The sequence below is a fragment of the Falco punctatus genome (genome assembly GCF_963210335.1).
Source record: "Falco punctatus genome assembly, chromosome: 2".
NCBI classification, from domain to species: domain Eukaryota; kingdom Metazoa; phylum Chordata; class Aves; order Falconiformes; family Falconidae; genus Falco; species Falco punctatus.
The window spans coordinates 75,390,367-75,409,917 of record NC_137581.1 but is presented as its reverse complement, the minus strand read 5'-3'; the positions used below and the strand labels follow the sequence as shown (position 1 = coordinate 75,409,917).

Sequence of the window (19,551 nt, the reverse complement as noted above, 5' to 3'; positions counted from 1 at the left end):
CATAACCAAGATACGATCTCCTCTAAATACACCACCTAAATGATAAGCACTGATTTAGCTCCAACATAAAAGCTCCTAGTGGAAGTCATTACTTCTACTAAAAGTAACGCACACAACTTCTAAGAAATTCCTTATGAATACTATTGAGATATGTTAAAATAAGGCTATATAAACCAACACAGTATCACCTAACCATGGAACTACTGAAAATAAAATTATCACTTACCCAAGTCTGTAAGACGTTTAGGCGACCTGCTTGAAAATCGTTCTGATGACCTTGACCTACGACGATCAGGTGATCTGCTGTATCTTCTTCTCCCTGAAGATCTTGATCGCCGTAGTCGAATTGGTGACCTACTAGAGCTCCGTCTTCTTCCCCTTGACCTTGATCGCCTTTGACGAATAGGTGTTCGACTCCTGCTCCGTAACCTGAGTGATATTCTACGATCTCTTGAATCTGATCTTTTTCTTCTTCTGTCAGTAGATCTTGATCTGTTTCTCTGAGATCTCTTACGCCTATCTCTCGATAAAGAACGCCGCCTTCTTGATGCTGACCTTGACCTACTTCTCCTTCTGTGCCTTGAACGCGACAACGAACTAGATCGAGAGCGACGATTAGATTTTGATCTTGATGCTCTTCTCCGTGTTACTGATCTGGAGCGATTCCGTCTAGAGCGAGACTCTGTATCATATCTCTGGGATCTACGCTGAGAAGACCTGGAGCGTCTGCTTCTAGATCTCCGTGAAGATTCTTTGTCTGCTGTTTTATCAACAGATTTGGATCGACTCCTTTGGCGAGCAGCGGACCTGGAGCGTCTTCGTCTAGACCTCCGCGAAGACTCTTTGTCTGCTGCTTTTTCGACAGATGTCGATCGACTCCTTTGGCGAACAGTGGACCTGGAGCGTCTACGCCTAGACCTCCGTGAAGATTCTTTGTCTGCTGTTTTTTCAACAGATGTTGATCTACTCTTCTGGTGAGCTGTAGATCTGGACCGTCTACGTCTAGACCTCCGTGAAGATTCTTTGTCTGCCGTTTTTTCAACAGATGTGGATCGGCTCTTTTGGCGAGTAGGAGATTTTGAGTGTCTACTTATAGATCTTCGTGAAGACTCTTTGTCAGATATTTTATCAACAGATCTGGACCTAGATTTTTCACCTTCAGAAGACTCAGAATGCCTACTTTCAGGTATAAAGGAAGAGTCCTGTTCCTCCAGCCTCTCAAGAGGCATGGAATCCTGTTTATCTTCATCTGCCAAAGAGGGCTCCATATCCTCACCCTCTTCACCAGTGGTAGACCTTGACTCATGCTCATCTGATGATGTGGAGTCTCTTCGTTCAGCTGTCAAGGAGGGCTCCACATCATCTACTTCTTCACCAGTTGTAGACCTCGATTCACGCCCATCAGGGGATGTGGAACGTCTGTGTTCAGCTGTCAAAGAGGGTTCCATATCCTCTACTTCTTCACCGGTGGTAGACCTTGACTCATGCTCATCTGATGATGTGGAATCTCTTCGTTCAGCTGTCAAGGAGGGTTCCATATCCTCCACGTCTTCACCAGTAGTAGACCTTGACTCACGGTCATCAGAGGATGTGGAGTGTCTACGTTCAGCTGTCAAGGAGGGCTCTTGGTCCTCTGCTTCTTCACCAGTGGTTGACCTTGACTCACAACCATCAGGAGACACAGAGCGTCTATGTTCAGCTGTCAAAGAGGGTTCCAAATCATCTATTTCTTCACCGGTTGTAGACCTTGACTCACGGTCATCAGACGACGTGGAGTGTCTGCGTTCAGCTGTCAAAGAGGGCTCCCCATCTTCTATATCTTCACCAGCGGTAGACCTCGACTCATGCTCATCAGAAGATGTGGAGTCTCTTCGTTCAGCTGTCAAGGACGGTTCTGCATCCTCTACCTCTTCACCAATAGTAGATCTTGACTCATGTTCATCAGAAGACACAGAACATCTACGTTCTGATGTCAAAGGCTGCTCCAGATACTCTGCTTCTTCACCAATGCTAGATGATCTTGACTCATGTTCATCAGGGGATGTGGAGCGCCTATGTTCCGATGTCAAAGAGGGTTCCAGATCATCGATCTCTTCATCTACTGTAGATTTCTGGTCATGGCCCTCAGGGGACACAGATCTTCTATGTTCAGAAGTCAAACAGCACTCTAGACCCTCTTCCTCCATGGGAGAATTTGGCTCATGACCTTCCTGATACGAGGATGTGGAATGTCTACGTTCAGGTATCAAAGAGGGCTCGAGATCCCCTGTTTCTTCACCAGGGCCAGATTTCACACTGTAGCCATCAGGGGACATAGAACACCTACTTTCAGGCATTAAAGAAGGCATTGCATCATCCATTTTTTCAACAGGGATGGATTTCAAGTCACTGTCATCAGGGGACATGGAAGCTCCATCATTTAGCACCAATGGTTCAACACTACCTACTCTTCCATCAGTGGGGAATCTCAAATCCTGGCCATCAGGGGATGCTGCAAGTTCATTTTCAGGTGCTGGAGAAAGCTCTCGTCCCTCTGTGTTTTGTACAGAGGTGAATCTTACCTCCTGGCTCTCAAAAGACAAAACATGGTCATTTTCAGATGTCAAAGAAGAATCCATATCCTCTGTTTTCTCAGCATGAGTCAATCTTGATTCATACTCTTCAGGGGACAGGGCATGTTCATTTTCAGATGTCAGAGAAGGTTCCTTAGCTTCTACTTTTTCAGCAGGGCTAGACTGCAGCTCCTGACCTTCAGGGGACATGGCACATTCACCTTCAGACATCAAAGACAACTCCTGCACCTCTGTTTTTCCAGTAACAGCAGACTGCAACTCCTGGCTATCAGTGGACATTGAACTTTCACTTTCAGATGTTTCAGAAGGTTCCTCTATTTCTTCTTTTTCAACAGGACTGGATCTCAAATCACGGCCTTCTGGGGACACATCATACTCATTTTCAGACAACAGAGAACACTCCTGCACCTCTGTTTTTTCAGTTAGAACAGAAAGCAACACCTGCCGTTCAGGGGACACATCATGTTGGCTGTCTGATATTAGTAAAGGCTCCTGCACCACTGATTTTTCAGCAAGAGTAGACTGTAATCCTTGGCCTTCATCAAAGACGACATATTCACTGTCAGACATCAGAGGAGGTTCCTGCACTTCCTTTTCAGCAGGGCTGGCTATCACCTCCTGGGCCTCAGGAGATACAGCATATTCATTTTCAGATAGCAGAGAACACTCCTGTACCTCTGTTCTTTCAGCAAGGGAAGATGGCAAATCATGATCTTCAGAAGACACAGCATATTCATTGTCAGGAACTACACAAGCCTCCTGCATCTCTGCCTTTTCAGGAGAGCTAGATGTCAAATGCTGGCCCTCCCAAGGTACAGCATATTCGTTTTCAGATGCCAGATCAGGCTCTTGCACTTCTACCTTATCAACAGAGGGTGACTGCAACTCCTGGCTCTCAACGGACATCGAACATCTTTCTTCAGATATCCGATAAAGATGTCTCATCTCTGTTTTTTCAGCAGGGGTTGAAGTCAATTCTGGGCCATCAAGCCCTATTATGTATTCATTTTCAGATATTTGACAAGGCTCCTCTACCTCAGCTTTTTCAAAAGGGGTGGGTGTCAACTCATGACCATCAGAGGAAACAGAACCTCTGCTTTCCAGTATCAGAGGTGGCTCCTGCACCTGTATTTCTTCATCATAGGCAGATCTCAACTTGTGGCCATCAGGGGATGCAATGCATTTCAGTTCAGATGATTTTTCCACCTCTGCTTTTTCAGCAGGGACACCTCTCAATTCATGACTATCAGGCAACAGGAAAAGCCCACCTTCAGATGTCAGAGAAGTCACTGGGGCCTTAGGTTTTTCAGATGCGCTTACTGATTCACAAACATCAGCAGAGTTGGAGAACCCACTTTCCAGTGGGAGAGGCAGCTTCTGGATCTCCATTTTTTCAACTGCAGTGGATGCCAATTCATAGCCTTCAGGGAAGACAGAATGCCTAAGTTCAGGCGCCAGCAACAGTTCTGCACCTTCTGTTTTCTCAAAGTAATTGTGTTTTGATTTATGGCCATCATGGCACACAGGAATTCCACTTTTAGACATCAAAAAAGATCCTGTACCCTCCATTTTTGCAGCAGGCAGGTATCTTGATTCATGCATTTCAGAAGATTCAGAGCAGTCAATTTCAAGTACTTGTGAAAGTGCTGGACCATCCAAGTCTTTGTCAACAGGTGTTCTGGACTCATGAACTTCAGAAGACTTAAAGCTTTGTCCTACAGTTGTCAGTACAACTTCCTGCCTTTTTTCAAAACATGCTGCTGAAATGACACCACCCGAGATTGTAACAGGACCGTATTCAGATGTCAGGGAAACATCCAGGGCCTTGACTTTTTCAACAGATAAAGATCTTTGTTCATTTCCATCAGCTGATTTAAAGGACCCACCTTCAGACATCAATGGAAGCTCTTCTACTTGTGCAGCAAAGCTGGATCCTGATTCATGTCCATCAGGAGACTTGAAGCATCCGCTGTCAGAAGCCAGACAAGGCTCCTGCATCTGGCCCTTTTCAACAGCCAAGGAGGCTGACTCACAGACATCAGGGAACATAGAGCATGTAACTTCAGGTGCTAGAAAAGATTTTTGAGCCTCTGGTGTTTCAAAAGATAGTGACCTTGACTCAGGGCTGTCAGCTAAATTGGAAGATTCACTTCCAGGTACGTGCAAAAAATTCTGAAGCTCTGTTTTTTCAACCGGGATATGTCTCACCTCATGACCATCTGCCAAGTCAGAGGGTGTATTTTCAGACATCAGAGAAGACCCCTGAACCTCCATTTTTCCAGGGGATGAGGAGGTTGTCTTGTAATCATCAGAAGATGCAGAGCATCCACTTTCAAGTGTCAGAAGAGGCTCTGGACCCTCTATTTCTTTGAGGGAAGTAGATCTCGACTCTTCATGGGATGCAGAGAGCTGAAATTCTGTTACCAAAGAAGTTTCTGGATCTCCCCTTTTTTCAACAGATGAGCATCTTGACTCAGATGTGGAGTATGTAACTTCAGGTAGCGTTGAAGACTCCAGAGCCACTGCTTTTTCAGCTGATCCGTTTTCAGATGTCACAGAAAGCTCTGAAACCTGTGCTTTTCCCACAGATGTGGATCTCAGTTCCTGGTCACCTGCGGTTTTGGAGCTATCAAATTCAGACATCACAGAAGACTGCAGACCTGTTGTTTTTTCAGTAGATGAGGAGCTTTCCGCAAGACTGTCAGAAGTTTTGGAAAACCCACTTTCAGATGCTGGAGGCAGCTCTGGACCATTTATTCCTTCAGCAGACAAAGCTATAGACATGGGACCATTAGAGGATTTTGAAGAGCTTCCTTCACTGGCCAAAGAAGGTTCAGGAACTTCTTTTTCAAGACATATGGTTGACTCCTGAAGTTCAGAAGACTCCATATGCTTGCTACTGCCCTTTACTGAGGATAACTTACTCTCTCTTTTTTCTGTGGATTTGGATCTTGACTTAATACTATCAGAGGACTTGGAACGTTTCCGTTTGGATTTTTTTGAAGACTCCTTGCGTTTTTTTTCAACAGACCTAGACCGTGACTTGTAACGGTCAGAAGATTTTGAGCGGCGACGCTTAGATTTTCGTGAGGACTCCTTCTTTTTTTCCACTGATTTGGATCTAGACTTGTAACGGTCAGAGGACTTTGAGCGCTGACGTTTAGACTTCCGTGATGACTGCTTTCGATCTCTTTTTTCTACTGATCTGGACCTAGACTTGTAACGGTCAGAAGACTTTGAGCGCTGACGTTTAGACCTCCGTAGAGATGCCTTCCGACCTCTCTTCTCAACAGATCTTGACCTAGATTTTGAACGATCAGAGGAACCAGACCCTCTATGTCTGAACCTCCACGAGTATTCTTTGCCTCCTCTCTTTTCTGAAGACCTGGATCTAGATTTAGAACGGTCAGAGGACCTGGAACGTCTGCGGCGGGATCTCCAGGAAGACAACCTGCTCCCCCTCTTTTCCACTGACCTGGACTTAGATCTGTAGCGGTCAGAAGACCTGGAACGTCTGCGCCCAGACCTTCGGGAGGACAGTCGCTTTTCCACTGACCTGGACTTAGATCTGTAGCGGTCAGAAGACCTGGAACGTCTGCGCCCAGACCTTCGGGAAGACAGTCGCTTTTCCACCGACCTGGACTTAGATCTGTAGCGGTCAGAAGACCTGGAACGTCTGCGCCCAGACCTTCGGGAAGACAGTCGCTTTTCCACTGACCTGGACTTAGATCTGTAGCGGTCAGAAGACCTGGAACGTCTGCGCCCAGACCTTCGAGAGGAAAGTCGCTTTTCCACTGACCTGGACTTAGACCTGTAGCGATCAGAAGACCTGGAACGTCTACGTCTGGACCTTCGGGAAGACAGTCGCTTTTCCACTGATCTGGATTTAGACCTGTAGTGGTCAGATGACCTGGAACGTCTACGTCTGGACCTCCCAGAGGACAATCTGCTCCCCCTTTTTTCTGCTGATCTGGATTTAGACCTGTAACGGTCAGATGACCTGGAACGTCTGCGCCTGGACCTCCGGGAAGACACTCTTCTCTCTCTCTTCTCCACAGATCGGGACCTAGATTTGGAATGCTTTTTTCTGGAAACTGAATAGTTTCTGCTCCTAGAACGTGCTCTTTTAGATGTCAAACGCCTGGAAGTAGAACGTGACCTGGATTTTTTCTTCCGCTTCCTAGACCTGGACTGAGACTTGGAGCGACTCCTTTTTTGTTTCTTTGCATCATGTTTTTTATCACTGCTTCTATGGCTACTTTTCTCAATAACTTTCTCAAGTCTCATCAGAGTCTCCCTCATTCGTGCTGCCACATCAGGCTGCACATCAGATGTTTCTGAATCTCTTTTCTCTGACTCCTGTTCTGGAGTTGCTTCTTTGACAGCCTCAGCCTGTGGAATGACTCCTGACTGGCCTGCCTCTGCCACAAGTACCGGAACTCCTTCTGTAACAGTCTCGGGTACTGGAGCTGCTTCCAAATCTTTTGCCTCTGCCTCCAACCCCACAGCTGCTTCTGCATCTTTCAGCTCTACAACAGTCTCAGGAAGAGGAGCTATTTTCAAATCTTTTGTTTCTGCCACATCAGCCGGAGCTGCTTCCAACTGGTTTGTGTCTCCGATTATTTCACACTCAGAAGCCCCTGCTGAATCTTTTTCATCTGCTGTATGTGAAGAACTGAAAACTGTTTCTGCTATTGCTTTGGCTTGAGTTTGCTCTGTATCTTTCTTCTCAAGCAGCATCTCCCATTCCTGAGCTTGACCTGGAACTCTCACATCCTCAATTTGTTGACCCTGCACCCCTTCTGCATATTGTACTTCTGCTGCAACTTCATGCTGCTGTGTTGTTTCCAAATCTTTCACATCCCCTGCTTCTGGAATTGCTTCAGAGAATTTCATTTCAGCAGCACTCAAGATCTCTGGAGCCCCTTCTGTACTCTTCCATTCTGCAGCAGTTTTTGCTTCTAGAACTGCCTGCAGATGTTCTTCCCTTTCAGTGCGCAAGGGTTCTGGAACAGCTTCTGAAGCATCTTCTAGAACATTCATCATCCCTACACTTTCAGTCTTCTGGGAAGTTTCCAAACCTTGGATATCCATGCGTACCTCAGGCTCTTCAACTGTTTCAGAATCTCTCACTTCTACTGTTGCAGACTCTTTCATATGTTCCAACAACCTCGCTTCTCTAACTTCTGATGCCGGCTCCAAATATTTTGCTTCCATTGCTTTCTCCATTTCTGAAGCATCCTCCAAATCTTTTACATTGATAAGCGAGGGCTCATTTCTTTTTGTGCTTGTCCTCCTTGTTGCAATTATATATTCTACAGTAGGTCCCTGAGTTCTCGGATCTGTTGAAATCAGATTTCTCACTTCTGTCACTATCTCTGATGCCATAGTTTTTTCTTCCGCTCTGGACAAAGGCTCTAATACTGCTTCTGAATGACCTACTATTTGTTCCTGGTCAGATTTTGAACTTGTTTCTGAAGTTTGCACAGGTTCTAGTATTGCTTCTTTGCTCCTTGCCTTTGATTTGTTTGGATCTTCTGCAGCAACTTCAGAATGTCCCACTTCTCTAACCACGTCAGATGCCAACATCCTTCCCAAGCCTTGCGTTAGCGTCCTTGTTTCAGATCCCACAACCATTTCCAAATTTTTCATCTGTGTTAAGTGTGAAGTTTCTGATCTCACTTCCACATCTTTTATCTCTGCAACTGCCTCAACTTCTGACAAGTTGTCTAAGCCTCTCGCTTCTACACTGGCAGAACTGGTAGCTACTTCAGTATCTTTTATCTCCCCTACACCCTCAGTCTGTAAGGTTCTTGTATGCGTCATGACCTGGGACTGCAAAATGATGGAACTCTTTGTTTTGTTTGCACCAAGAGGTTCTGCAACTGTTTCTGCATGTTTTGGTTCTCTCTGTGCTGTGGTTTTCAAATGCATCCTCCCTGCTAATGCCTCAGACTCTATAACTGGTTCCATGCTTGCACATGCAACCACAGATTCAGGAGTTCTTTCTGACCTTTCTTCTGAGGCAAGAAGTCCTGGACTTGCTTCCAAGACTCTGCTACCCATTTTGGCTTCAAAACACACATTTTCTCCTAATCCCTTTGCCACTGCAAAGGTTCCAGGCTGCAAGACTGTTTCCAAAGCTTGTACATTTGCCCTACCTACAGATGCTGGATCTCCTAAGTCTCTCACAACTTTGGTGTAGAGCTGTGATGCAGATGTCTCCATCTCTGTCCCAGCCCTGTCACGGTCTGCTTCTGAATCTTTCCTTTCTATATCTGCCACAGGTCCTGTAGTTGTTTCCAAACTTTTCACTGGTCTCACAGATCCGACTTTCATCGCTAGGAGACCGGTATCCGAACCTGCTTCTAGATTTATTTCTGAACCTTTAGACACCACTGTTGAATCTAGTGCTGCTCTGGCCACAGTCCCACAATGCGCAGCTCCTTCTGAAGCTTTCACACCTTCCATTTGCCAAGCCAGTGAGGCTGTTTTCAAAGTTTTTGCTTCCACCACGACCATTGGTCTTAGGACCCCTCCTGGACTTTTCACATCATCTTTCTGCAAAGAAAGGGAAGTTGCTTCCAAACCTCTCACATTTGGTTGAGTCTCAGACTTAGATTCTCTTATCTCCTCTGGTTGTCTAAGTAATGAAGTACTTTCTGAATCTTTTGCCTCTGTTACAGCTACAGGCTTGAGAGTAGGTTCTGAAATTTTTGATGCATTAGTACTCTCCAGTTGCAGAGTAACTTGATTTGTTTCTTGATCTTTTACTCCTGATAGTGCTGCAACTTCCATGGTTGCTTGTAGACCTTTAAAACCCTCTACCATCTGGATTTCTGGAGTTGTTTGGGGAACAAAGGTCTGCACAACTGCTACAGGTTCTGAAGTAGCTTTTAAACCTTTCGCATCTGCAACTACATTAACACCTGTCAATTCTGCCAGACGTGCAGGTTCCTGGGTTCTATCCACACTCCTTGTTTCTATCAAGACTTTATGTTGTAGGAACATTGCTGGTGCACTCGGCACTGTTGCAGGATCAGTGGTACCTTCTATACCTTTGACTACTTCAGCTTGCAGACCTCCTTGAGCTGCTTTGACATCTTTTGCTGTAACACCCACAGGTTCTATGATTGTTTCCAAAGCTTTGGGCTTTCCTACAGCAGTTGGTTGCAGAGCTTCCTCCAAAGCTTTCACGTTTTCCGTATGTGCAGAGCTTCTAGCTGGTTCAATATCCTTCACTTTTGTAACAGCTCCTGATCCCAGGGGTACTTCAGCACTTCTTATTTCCACCTGGGTCACAGCACTTGCTGCAGGTATTTTTAAAGAATGCTGCAAAGATACATCTGCCTTCAAGACACTTGAACCCTCCATGGGGCTGCACTGCATCACTCTCGAATTACCAGATATAACTGAGGGCTTCAGGGCTGGCTCCAAAGGTCTGCTCACATCCCCTAATTCCAAAGATCTTTCCACATTTCCCACATGCAGAGATTTTTCCATTGCTTCTGGAATTTTCACTTCTTCCATGGCTATAGGCATGTGAGCTACCTTCACAGTATTCAGATCTGCCTGATTAGCAGGTTTAGGAATTGCTGTCACATCCCTTGCCAAAGACACAGATTCTGAAGCTGCTTCTACCTCTTTTGCTCCCTCCTGTGCCACAGATTGTAGAGATGCTTCATGATACTTCAACACCTCCCTGGTCTCAGACCCAAGAGCTGTATCCAAAGCTTTTAATTCCCCAATGTCTTTAGATTTCAAAGTAACTTCTGAATCTTTCAGTGCTTGTATTACCTCTGAAGCTAGAGTTGCTGCTGAATCTTTCTGAATTTCAGATCTATTGGCAACTCCAGATGGGATGCTAGAAAAAGTATCATTTCCAGTATCAACAAGAACACCCTTTTCACTCACATCAACAGCTGTAGGATAAATATTTTCATGAGACTGTTTAATTTGTTCTTCTCTAGTGCAAATTTGAGTTATACTAGCATTTTCTTGGATATCAGATTGACTGCTTTCTAAATTAAATGGAGGATTTGTTGCACACAAAGTCCCCTTCTCACTTCCAAGATTTTCTGTAGATTGCTGAGAATCAGTTCTTGAATGAGAAACAAGTCCTAAAGCTTGTCTATCAAGCTCCTCACTTGCTTTTAAGCACAGTTCTGGCTGCACGTGGACAGCCAGATTCACATCTCCAAACCCTCCATGCTGTACACTCAACGTGGAGCTCGGTTTCTCTGGCATCAAGTGGGAAGCAGGCTGCAAGTCTGCATGTTCTCCATGACGCGTACTCAACTTTGACTCCTTTGGCTGCTTTTTATGCTTCTTCTCTTTCTTCCTTTTCTTCTTCTTTTTCTTCTTCTTCTTACTTTTGTGTTTCTTGTTCTTCTTTGATTTTTTCCTTGGAATTTCATCTTCACCAGTAGAGCTTCTTTTTGTAGACTGAGTACTATTTTTCACAGTATTTTTGTCTACATCTAGAAAAAATGATATTTTCCTTGTAAACGTTATTAAGACTACATTTTACAAATTCTTTTAGGCTAGTTACCAAATACACAGGGACAAAAAATTTAAACTTGAAACCCATGCTTTCTTCACTACCATACACAAATAGCACACACTCCCTTCTGAGTCCTCTTACTCTCCCCCTCAGGGGTCACTAAGTAAAAAAACCTCTAATTCTGCTTTCAAAAAGTTAACCAAATCATCTTGGTCAGCTCCAGTGGGAACAAGACTCTTTCCAAGAAGTAGTTGGATATACTTCTACCTACATTCAATTGGGCAGTGCACTCTTCCAAGAGGCTGGAAATGCGCTCTTAAACCACACCAAGCTGCACATGGAAGTGAAACAAGAACTCCCATTTTCCAGACTAATTACCTAAGCAGTGGTATGCTTACTGTATAAAAAAGTGGCTAACCCATTATCCCCTGCTATGCTTTAACTTGTGAGTGAGCCCAATACTACTACTGTGTTGACATTATCTAAGCATATTTAGTGATTAAGTTCCTTACCAAGTTCTTCAAACAAATTTAGGGAAACAGCATCTACTTTCCCAATCCCAAACAAGCTTTGAGGCACTACAGGCAACCAGCTGCTCAGACTGGACTGCAGCTGCCACAAAAAAGTACCTAATAGAGCTTTTGCTTCAAACAGGAAAGTAACTAATAAATTCAGGTGACTGCAAGGACAAGCAATCACTGAGGGGTCAAGAAAAGAGGAACACTGAGGTTCTTAAGGCGAGTGAAGGTTCTCAAGGGGACTGCAGTGATCACCTTCTTTTAATTCTATACCTCATCTACCCTTGAATTTAACCTGTATTAGGTTCTTACCCTTCTCTAGAACTACTGCTATCTTTTCATGAGAAAGGCACTTCTATAAGGCAACTTGTTCTAAATTCTGTCAAAGACGAGCTATGTATTCAAATCCACTTGCATGTTACCTCCAACGACCATATTTATACTGGCCAGTGCAGCAATAAGGATTCTCCAATTATAATCTGGCCACAATTACAAAGCATACTCTTTCAAGTGAACAATGCAAAACGATCAAAAAAATGTTAGTTAATTGCAATACTACTAAATGAACGTGACTTAGAAGTTCATAAACAAGTACCTTAAGGGGGGTTTAAACACACACATTTTTACTGAATAAACAAAGAAAAAAGTGTTTCCACCAACACTGTTGTGAATGCAATTAAAAAGTACAATGAAGCAGAGTCAAATGACAGCATTTTCAGATAATATCTGTTGATCAACAGCTACACTAACTCCTTTCCAGATATAAACAGTGAGAACATTTATCATAGGTTAAGTTTATTAACTTCCAGGTTAATAGGTCTTACTTATTTATTACGTTAGCTTGCCTCATTCTTCCACACCAGAAAAATACAACTAAAAAAAACCCCAAAACCCAACCAAAACACCCACCCAACACCCCCACCCCCCAGATTCCAGCCCAAAGTGCTGCAGATAAATGAAAGACTGTTGAAAATGCTCAAGGTAAAGAAGCTGCTGTGCATAAGAAAGAAAAAGCAATTCCAGAACCTCGCAAACAATCTCTGAAATAGTTTCCTACACTGCTTCTTGAAGAAAAAAATAAAACAAACAAAAATAAATCACTCTGGAACTATACTTACCAAGCACACAGATGTTTCAACTCCAAAAAATTAGAAAAATACAGGAATTATGCCTTCATCTCACTAAATGTCCCACTTCAGAATTTTTACAGAAAAGACTAGTTCCATGAGAAGTCATACTCATATGCAACTTTTGGCATAATTAATCCAGTAATTTATTGAAGTTATGAGATGGCTACATAAAAATTTCTTAACCTTTGGAAGACTGCAATTTGAGTATCTACATTTTAAAGATAAGTGCATTATTCATTTTAAAACAACAATATATCTTACTCTGACAGAGCAGTAAATCATACAGTTCTGAATTCTAGTAAGTGACTTTTGGAAACCATCTTGCAAACCAATCCAAGACAACACAAAAAATAATGCTTCTATCCATCAGTAACAGCTGTAAGAACTGCTCACTGAGACCCTGAAATAAGTATATACAAAATAAAGCACGATTTTATATATAGATAGCTATTATTTATATGTTTTAGCATTGTTGTAATGGAAAGAAAAATTAACTATTTTGCACACTAAGTAATGCTTTCATACAATAACTAGCTTAAATTTTTACATTATGTATTTCTCTGTCCATCTATGGTTGTAAATCACAATAGACAAAAAAAACCCTTAAACATTACAATAAACATACAACTTGTCAGATGAAGCTTGGTGAGAGGAGCAGTACTGAGAAGTACTTTCCCATCTCTGTAAAACTGATGCAGTTTTAAGCACTATGACAACCTTTTTAAACAAGAACATATTTGCCAAATGTATTTTCATTTACCTGATTTGCACTGCAGCTCTGTATCAAGGGCTCCAGAGAGCACTTCCTCTATTTTCTGCACTATCTGATCATTCTGACGACTCCCAGCACCAGCAACAGTGTCATCTGAAGGGTTGGCTTGCTCAGCTGGGACTGTGTCACCATTGGGCTGGCCTTCTACCTTTCCACTAACCAAAAAAAATATCAACATAATACAAGCAATTTTGAGCCTTTTTTGACCTTTTTTTAAATTCATAAGCATTTATTATACTCAACCCTTCAAAACATTATTTTAGCCTCCTGAACAAGCCATGCTTTCAGTGAAACATCTATCTTTTGATTAACTTTCACTTATTCACAACAGAACTATGAGGCACAAAGGAGGAAAACAGGTTCTTGAATGTGCCAGTCCCCATGCTTTATGCAAGAACTTTTATAGGCTCCCCTCACAAAATAAGCACCCATCACTCACTCTTCTCCAATAAGTTTTGTCTGCTTTCCGAGATAAGGCTGCGAAAAACTAGGCCAGCTTAAAAGTGGTAAGATCAAAAAGACAAATCGCCGAGACGCTCACCCGTTCTCCTCTTGCCCCAGCACAAGATACCAACACAGAAAACCCATGAGTGAAAACGGGTGCTCGTTCGCCAGGAGACGACGCGTGCGTCCGTCGCCCTCCCCTCCCCCGCACTCCACCCCCACCCACCCCCCCTGCCGTATTTTCCCTCAAGGCGCTCGCCAGGGCGCGAGCCCCCGGGCCCCGCCATGTTGACGCCGAAACGATCCGCAAGAGCCCTAGGCCCCGGCCCGTCTCCCTCCGTCCTGAGGCGGGGCCCGCGCACTTCCCCTCCCTCCTCCAGTACACCCCTCCTCTCCCCCCCGCGCTAGGCCGCGCCGCGACTGCGTCGGCTCCCCGGGTAGGCTCGTTACCCGCCGTGCTGCTGCTCTTCCTGGATCTCCCGGTATCTGCTAACCGCAAAGGACCGAAAGATCTGCTCGATATTAGTCGCCATGACAGCCCTGCCGCACTGCTCCCCCCCCCCGCGCTCCGCTTTCCTTCCTGCCGAGACGCGAGGCCTCCAATATCCCACAAGGCACCGCCGCGACTAGAGGCCGAGGGCCGCTGCTGACGTCCGCGCTATAAACCCTCTCGCGATTGGCCGCCCTCTACCGGGTGACGTAGCGGAGGGGGGAGGGGGCAACCCGGGCCTCCGGACGGCGGCTCTAGCGCCCAGCAAGAGCTACGGAGCGCCAGCCTCGGCTGCTTCCGGCGGGGGGGGCGGGGGCACGTCTCGTGTCTCGGAGAGGTTCGCCGTCCCCCCTCCCCCCGCAGGAGCGCGCCGCGCCGCCATGTTGTTGCACTCACCCCCACCCCACCGGCCGCGCGCCCACAAGCAGGCGGCCGCGCGCCTCCCCACCCCCACCCCCTCCGACCGGCAAAGCCCCGGTTGGCTGCCCTGCCCCCCACCCCCCGCCGCCCCCTCCCCCCCGTTACAAACGTTAACGGCCGTTTTGCCCCCACCCCCAACCCCCCCGCCATTATCGGCCCCTCTCGCGCCCCGTACACCGAAGGGCTGCGCCTGAGCCCCCGGGAGCGCGGGGAGGGGAGGCCAGGCCAGGAAGGGGGAGTCGGTGGAGGGCACCATGGTGGCCGGTGGCCGCCGGGCCCTGCGGCCCTGCGCCCGTCCCGTGCCCCCCACACGCACACACACGCATCCTTCCCCCCCGCTTCCCTCGCCGCGACCGCGGCCGTCTCCGGCGGCCAGCAGGGCCCGGAGCCGCCCGGGCCTCCGCGGAGAAGCTCGGCGGCCAGCACTCACCTCGCAGCGGGCGGGAGCGGCGGCGGCGGCGGCGGGGCCATGGTGGGCTGAAGCGTGCGGCTGTGCGTGGCGGCGGGCTCGGGGCCGCTGGGGGTGGGTGGGAGCGATGCCATTGGTCTCCATGGAGCGGGGCCAAGCCCCGCGTCTCCGCCGCCCCGTGTGCCGAGCGCAGGCAGCGCCTAGCAGGGGGGCCTGCCCGCACACGAGTGCTGCATCACAGGCCCGGCGCTGCGCTGCCCTCAGCTGCCGAGCGGCTCCATGCGAAAGGCGCCCTCCCCCTCCGCCGTGCGAGCAGGCAGCCCGGCTGTGACACGCACATGTGCTCCGGGGGCTGTCTGCGGGGCCGGGCGGCGCAGGCGGGCGCCCCGCGAGATGGGGGAAAGTTAAAGGAACAAAGGAAGAGGAGGAAAACGCCGCCGCTGCCGTGAATAAATAAATGACACCTGAGTGAAAGCCGGCCCCGGCCTCAGCCCACTTGCAAAGCCGTGCCTTCTCTGGGGTGTTTTAGCTGGGACGCGCTAAAATCAGTTTGTCCTGGCTGCAGACACCCTGGGGATCCCCTTCATGCTGCCCCAAAACCGATTCTCAGGGGGTGTATACATGTGCAAATGCGACTTTTCACCTTCAGTCCTGTAAAACTGGGTAATCCTCCAGCTGGAAGACTCTTTGCCCACCCCAACCCCCAGTTTCTTCTGGTGTCATGAAGTAGTAACTTGGGGGGGAGTTGACATGTAATAAATTTTAAATACCTCAGAAACTAAGTATAACCTGCAACATCAGCCTCAAATTCAGTGTGGTTTAATAACCAATTTCAAGACCCTTCGAAAGCAGCATGGGTCTTTACTGCGTATTGCTGGGAGGCAGTCTGCCTTAAATATTAACTTTGCAAAAATAATGGATCTGATACTTGGATCAATTTGCTTACTTTTGTACCATAGTGAATTCATTACATTTAAAATAGAAAGTAGTTATATTTAAGAGGCCCTTTCACAAATAACCTGTACCTTTCATGCCATGCCAACACTGATATATTTTAGATCTTACTAGTAGAATACTGTATGTAATTTCTGGTGTTCAGTGAGCAAAAGAATGAAAATGTTTCACTTCAACAATTTCAGACATATTGAGGTTCCCCTGATGCAAACAGCCTTGTCTAGACCAGGCATGCTTTTACCCAGAAACAAGTAGTGATAATCTACATAGGCATAAGTTTGCTAGTAGGGGCCTGGATGTAACAACAAAGCTGCAAAGGCTTTCAGCATGGTATAATGGTAACTCACCCATTAAAAAAAAAAAAAAAAACAAAAAAACAAACCAAACAAACAAACAACCAAAAAAAACAGCTGTAACCAAAAGAACAGCAGGTTTGACTCGTGTAACTTGGCCTGTGTTAGGGGCTTCAGACAGAAAAGGTGTTCCAGTTAGGAACACAGGTTTGATGCAGGCCACAGGGAACCCACATCACGAAACTGCCCTTAGGAAAGAGACCCTTTTCAACTGCAGTTAATTCATTCAAAGTAACTTAACTACACAGATATCCCTGCCAGCGTAGGCCTCCATCTATGCAAGGAAATCCATGAGGAAAGCTACAAAAAAAGCCAGAGAGGGATTTTAGCGTGTGCTGCATATTTCCCTCCCGGTCTTTAAAAAAGGAACACAAAGCAGTAACTACAAAAGTCACCACTCATACAAATGAGGATCCACAGCCCCACTGTGACAAGAGAATAACTATTCTTGCTCTCCCTTCCCATCTCTGCTTGCTGTATAAAAACCCCTTTAGTCAAACTATTTTATTTGGGTAGGTGTTACGTAGTTTTCAGATTAATTCAATGACGTCTTTTACTTTGACCTTGCCAAGACCAGTGATTGTTGCCAATACATTTAGTGTTCAATTTGTAAACATAGTATTATGGGACTTTAGTAATAGCAGTTCTGCTGCAATCATAAATATTCACATGACTGTTCCCTCTTAAAGCAAGAGTCAATGGTGTGCTTAAATATGGAAATAATATTATTAAACCTGTATTTCATAAGCCAATTTATGAAGAACAGTGAGGTTTTCACATTATAGCTCTTGGGGGTGGTGGGGGTGGTGTGTGTATAACAAAACCATGGATCAAATCTGGTTTTATTAACAGTATTGTTGCACAACTGTAATGCCAAATTGCACTACACGTTGCCCAGTACTCTTTGGTTTCATAAAGTAGAAAGTGCGATGTGGTAGAAACTAAGGAGTTGCTTCTACCCAGTACTTAAAGATCCATAAAAGCATTTCCCCCTGGGAGGGCACAGAAACAGAACCAATCTTTGTGCAGTCCTGCCCAGCCAACTTCATCAACCATCACCTTCACCCTCTGGGGTGATACTCTACTTCCTAGATAAAAGTAAAAACAATAACCTACATATAGATAAGGTTTTTCAGCTGGTTCTAGCACTTTCGCGGCCCGGCTCAGCACGCTCCCCAGACAGCAGCCACCCCCAGCGGAAGATATTTCGAGACTTGAGGAATTACGTGCAAAAGCCAATTAGTGAGTCTCCGAGATGAGACATCGATTACCCTTCCTTCCTACCTGCCTGCCTTCTTCCCTCCCTTCCTTCCTTCCTTCCCTCCTTCCCGCCCTGCTTCCCGGCCCCCGCCCCCGGGCTGACCCGCCGCCATGTCGCGGCGCCCGCTGGGTACTGTAGTTTTCGGCGCGGCACGGCGGAGGATGCTTTCCCGCTCCTTAAAATCCCCCTGAAGGAAAGTAAGTTTTTCTTTCGCTGTGGAGAATGGCGTGCCCCGCGGGCCGCTCTGTGCCGGTGCCCGTAGCCAACCTCCCGCGGCCGGGCTTCTTGGCGGCGGCGCGGGAGGGGCGAGGCGGCGGCGGGGCCACATGCTCCCCGCTGCCCGCGCGGTAAAATGGCGGGGCGGGGCGGGGCGGCCCGCGGCCTTCCCCTGCGCCCGGGCGGCTGCGGGCAGCGGGGCCTTGCCTGGAGGTCCGGGAAGCGCCGGTGTGGTCCGCGGCCCGTTCTGAGCCGATGAAGGGGCGTGTGGAGACGGGTTGCTAACGGGCTTATTCATATGAATACTTTTTTTTTTTTTTTTTTTTTAAACTGTGGGACTCCTGCTCAGATTTGCTTCTGGGGAGCTTGATGTGTAGCGTTTTTAAATGTACTGCATTTTAAAAGATTTTAAAATGCACATGGCTTTTATTCTTACGAGTTTGGTTTTTTTTCCCCTCAGCTCTGTTTGGCTTTGAAAAAGTGGTGAAATATTTGCTTTAAAGTAAACATTAAACTTACAACCTCTCATGTTTTGGACTTTGACTCACTTTGATTCTTTGTCTGCTGTTTGCAGAGTTGGGGGTTTACCAACGTTAACATCGGCCCCCTCTTTTATTTTTTTTTAATCTACCCCCTTGAAAGTAACGAGCAGAGTTAACACTTACTTCACCGTGTGTGTAAAACTGCAATAGTGACACAGAGAGGGTGTTATCATTCCCTGTCCTCCCTAATCACACACACACCCACCCCTATTCTGGTAGTAGCTTCTGCTGAGGCATCCATCGATGGTTAAAGACACTGAGCACTTCCAGCTTCCTAGGTAGAACCTGACGTGTCAAAATTTAGTACTTTGAGGGTGGCTGTAAAACTTTATGATCCTGTTTATTTTTAGCAATGAAACTTCAGGTAATGTTTTGCCCAGGAAATGCACAACCTGGCTGTGTGGAAGATTGCACCAGAAGGCAAGGTGCGTGTCTTGCAGAGCCTCAGTTTAACCCGCGAAAGACATGTGTTCTGTTCTCATCTGTGATTCAGGCCTTCAGTGTGATGCTCTGCTTTCTGCAGGGGTGAAACACAGATAATAATGACTTTTCTTTGTTTATTTTGTTTTATAGTGATATAGTTTTTAAAGTGATCTGATATACCACACTATATGGCCAGGTGAGAGAGGAATTAGTCCTAAATAAAACACATGAGCAGAAGAAGCTTGTTTAAACCCAAAGCTATAACTAAAAACTGTAATTGCCACCTGATTCTGGAGGCCTCTGAACTCCTTAATTAATTCTTCATGATGCTGAAACCTTGTAGAAATTAAAAGTTATCTAAGGCCATGTTTTCTTTCAGGATGAGCCTGATGCAGCCCTAGCTTAAACTTGCAGTTCTGTCATCATATTTTGGCCGTTTTGCCACTTTGGGTGCCATGGCTGTTTGTTTGTACCTTAAGTTGCACCAGCAGAGCTGCCTGCACAATTGGCACGTTGAATTCCCTCTGGAAACCGATCCACATA

At 46.2% G+C, this 19,551-nt stretch overlaps 2 protein-coding genes across 16 annotated transcripts in view; one reads left to right on the top strand and one right to left on the bottom strand.

Annotated features, from left to right (window-relative positions):
• The window catches only part of SON (SON DNA and RNA binding protein), a 40,562-nt gene extending 25,032 nt beyond the window's left edge, over positions 1–15,530 (bottom strand). For 8 of the 9 annotated variants that reach the window (XR_013925921.1, XR_013925922.1, XM_080374675.1 and 5 more), the window contains exons 1-3: positions 15,281–15,530; positions 13,485–13,651; positions 227–11,053 (exon numbers count right to left, since the gene is read on the bottom strand). Coding sequence is in view for 7 of the 9 variants with exons in the window: in XM_080374675.1 (XP_080230801.1) it covers positions 227–11,053; positions 13,485–13,651; positions 15,281–15,393 (11,107 nt within the window). In the remaining 2 variants the exon portion in view is untranslated. Of the gene's footprint in view, positions 1–226; positions 11,054–13,484; positions 13,652–14,390; positions 14,616–15,280 lie in introns of those variants that run through there. The other variant, XM_080374676.1, reaches the window with a different exon arrangement.
• Positions 15,531–16,052: 522 nt separating this feature from the next.
• Positions 16,053–19,551, top strand: part of GART (phosphoribosylglycinamide formyltransferase, phosphoribosylglycinamide synthetase, phosphoribosylaminoimidazole synthetase) — a 41,190-nt gene continuing 37,691 nt past the window's right edge. For 6 of the 7 annotated variants that reach the window (XM_080374706.1, XM_080374707.1, XM_080374704.1 and 3 more), the window contains exon 1: positions 16,053–18,024. The gene's annotated coding sequence lies outside the window, so the exon portion shown is untranslated. The other variant, XM_080374705.1, reaches the window with a different exon arrangement.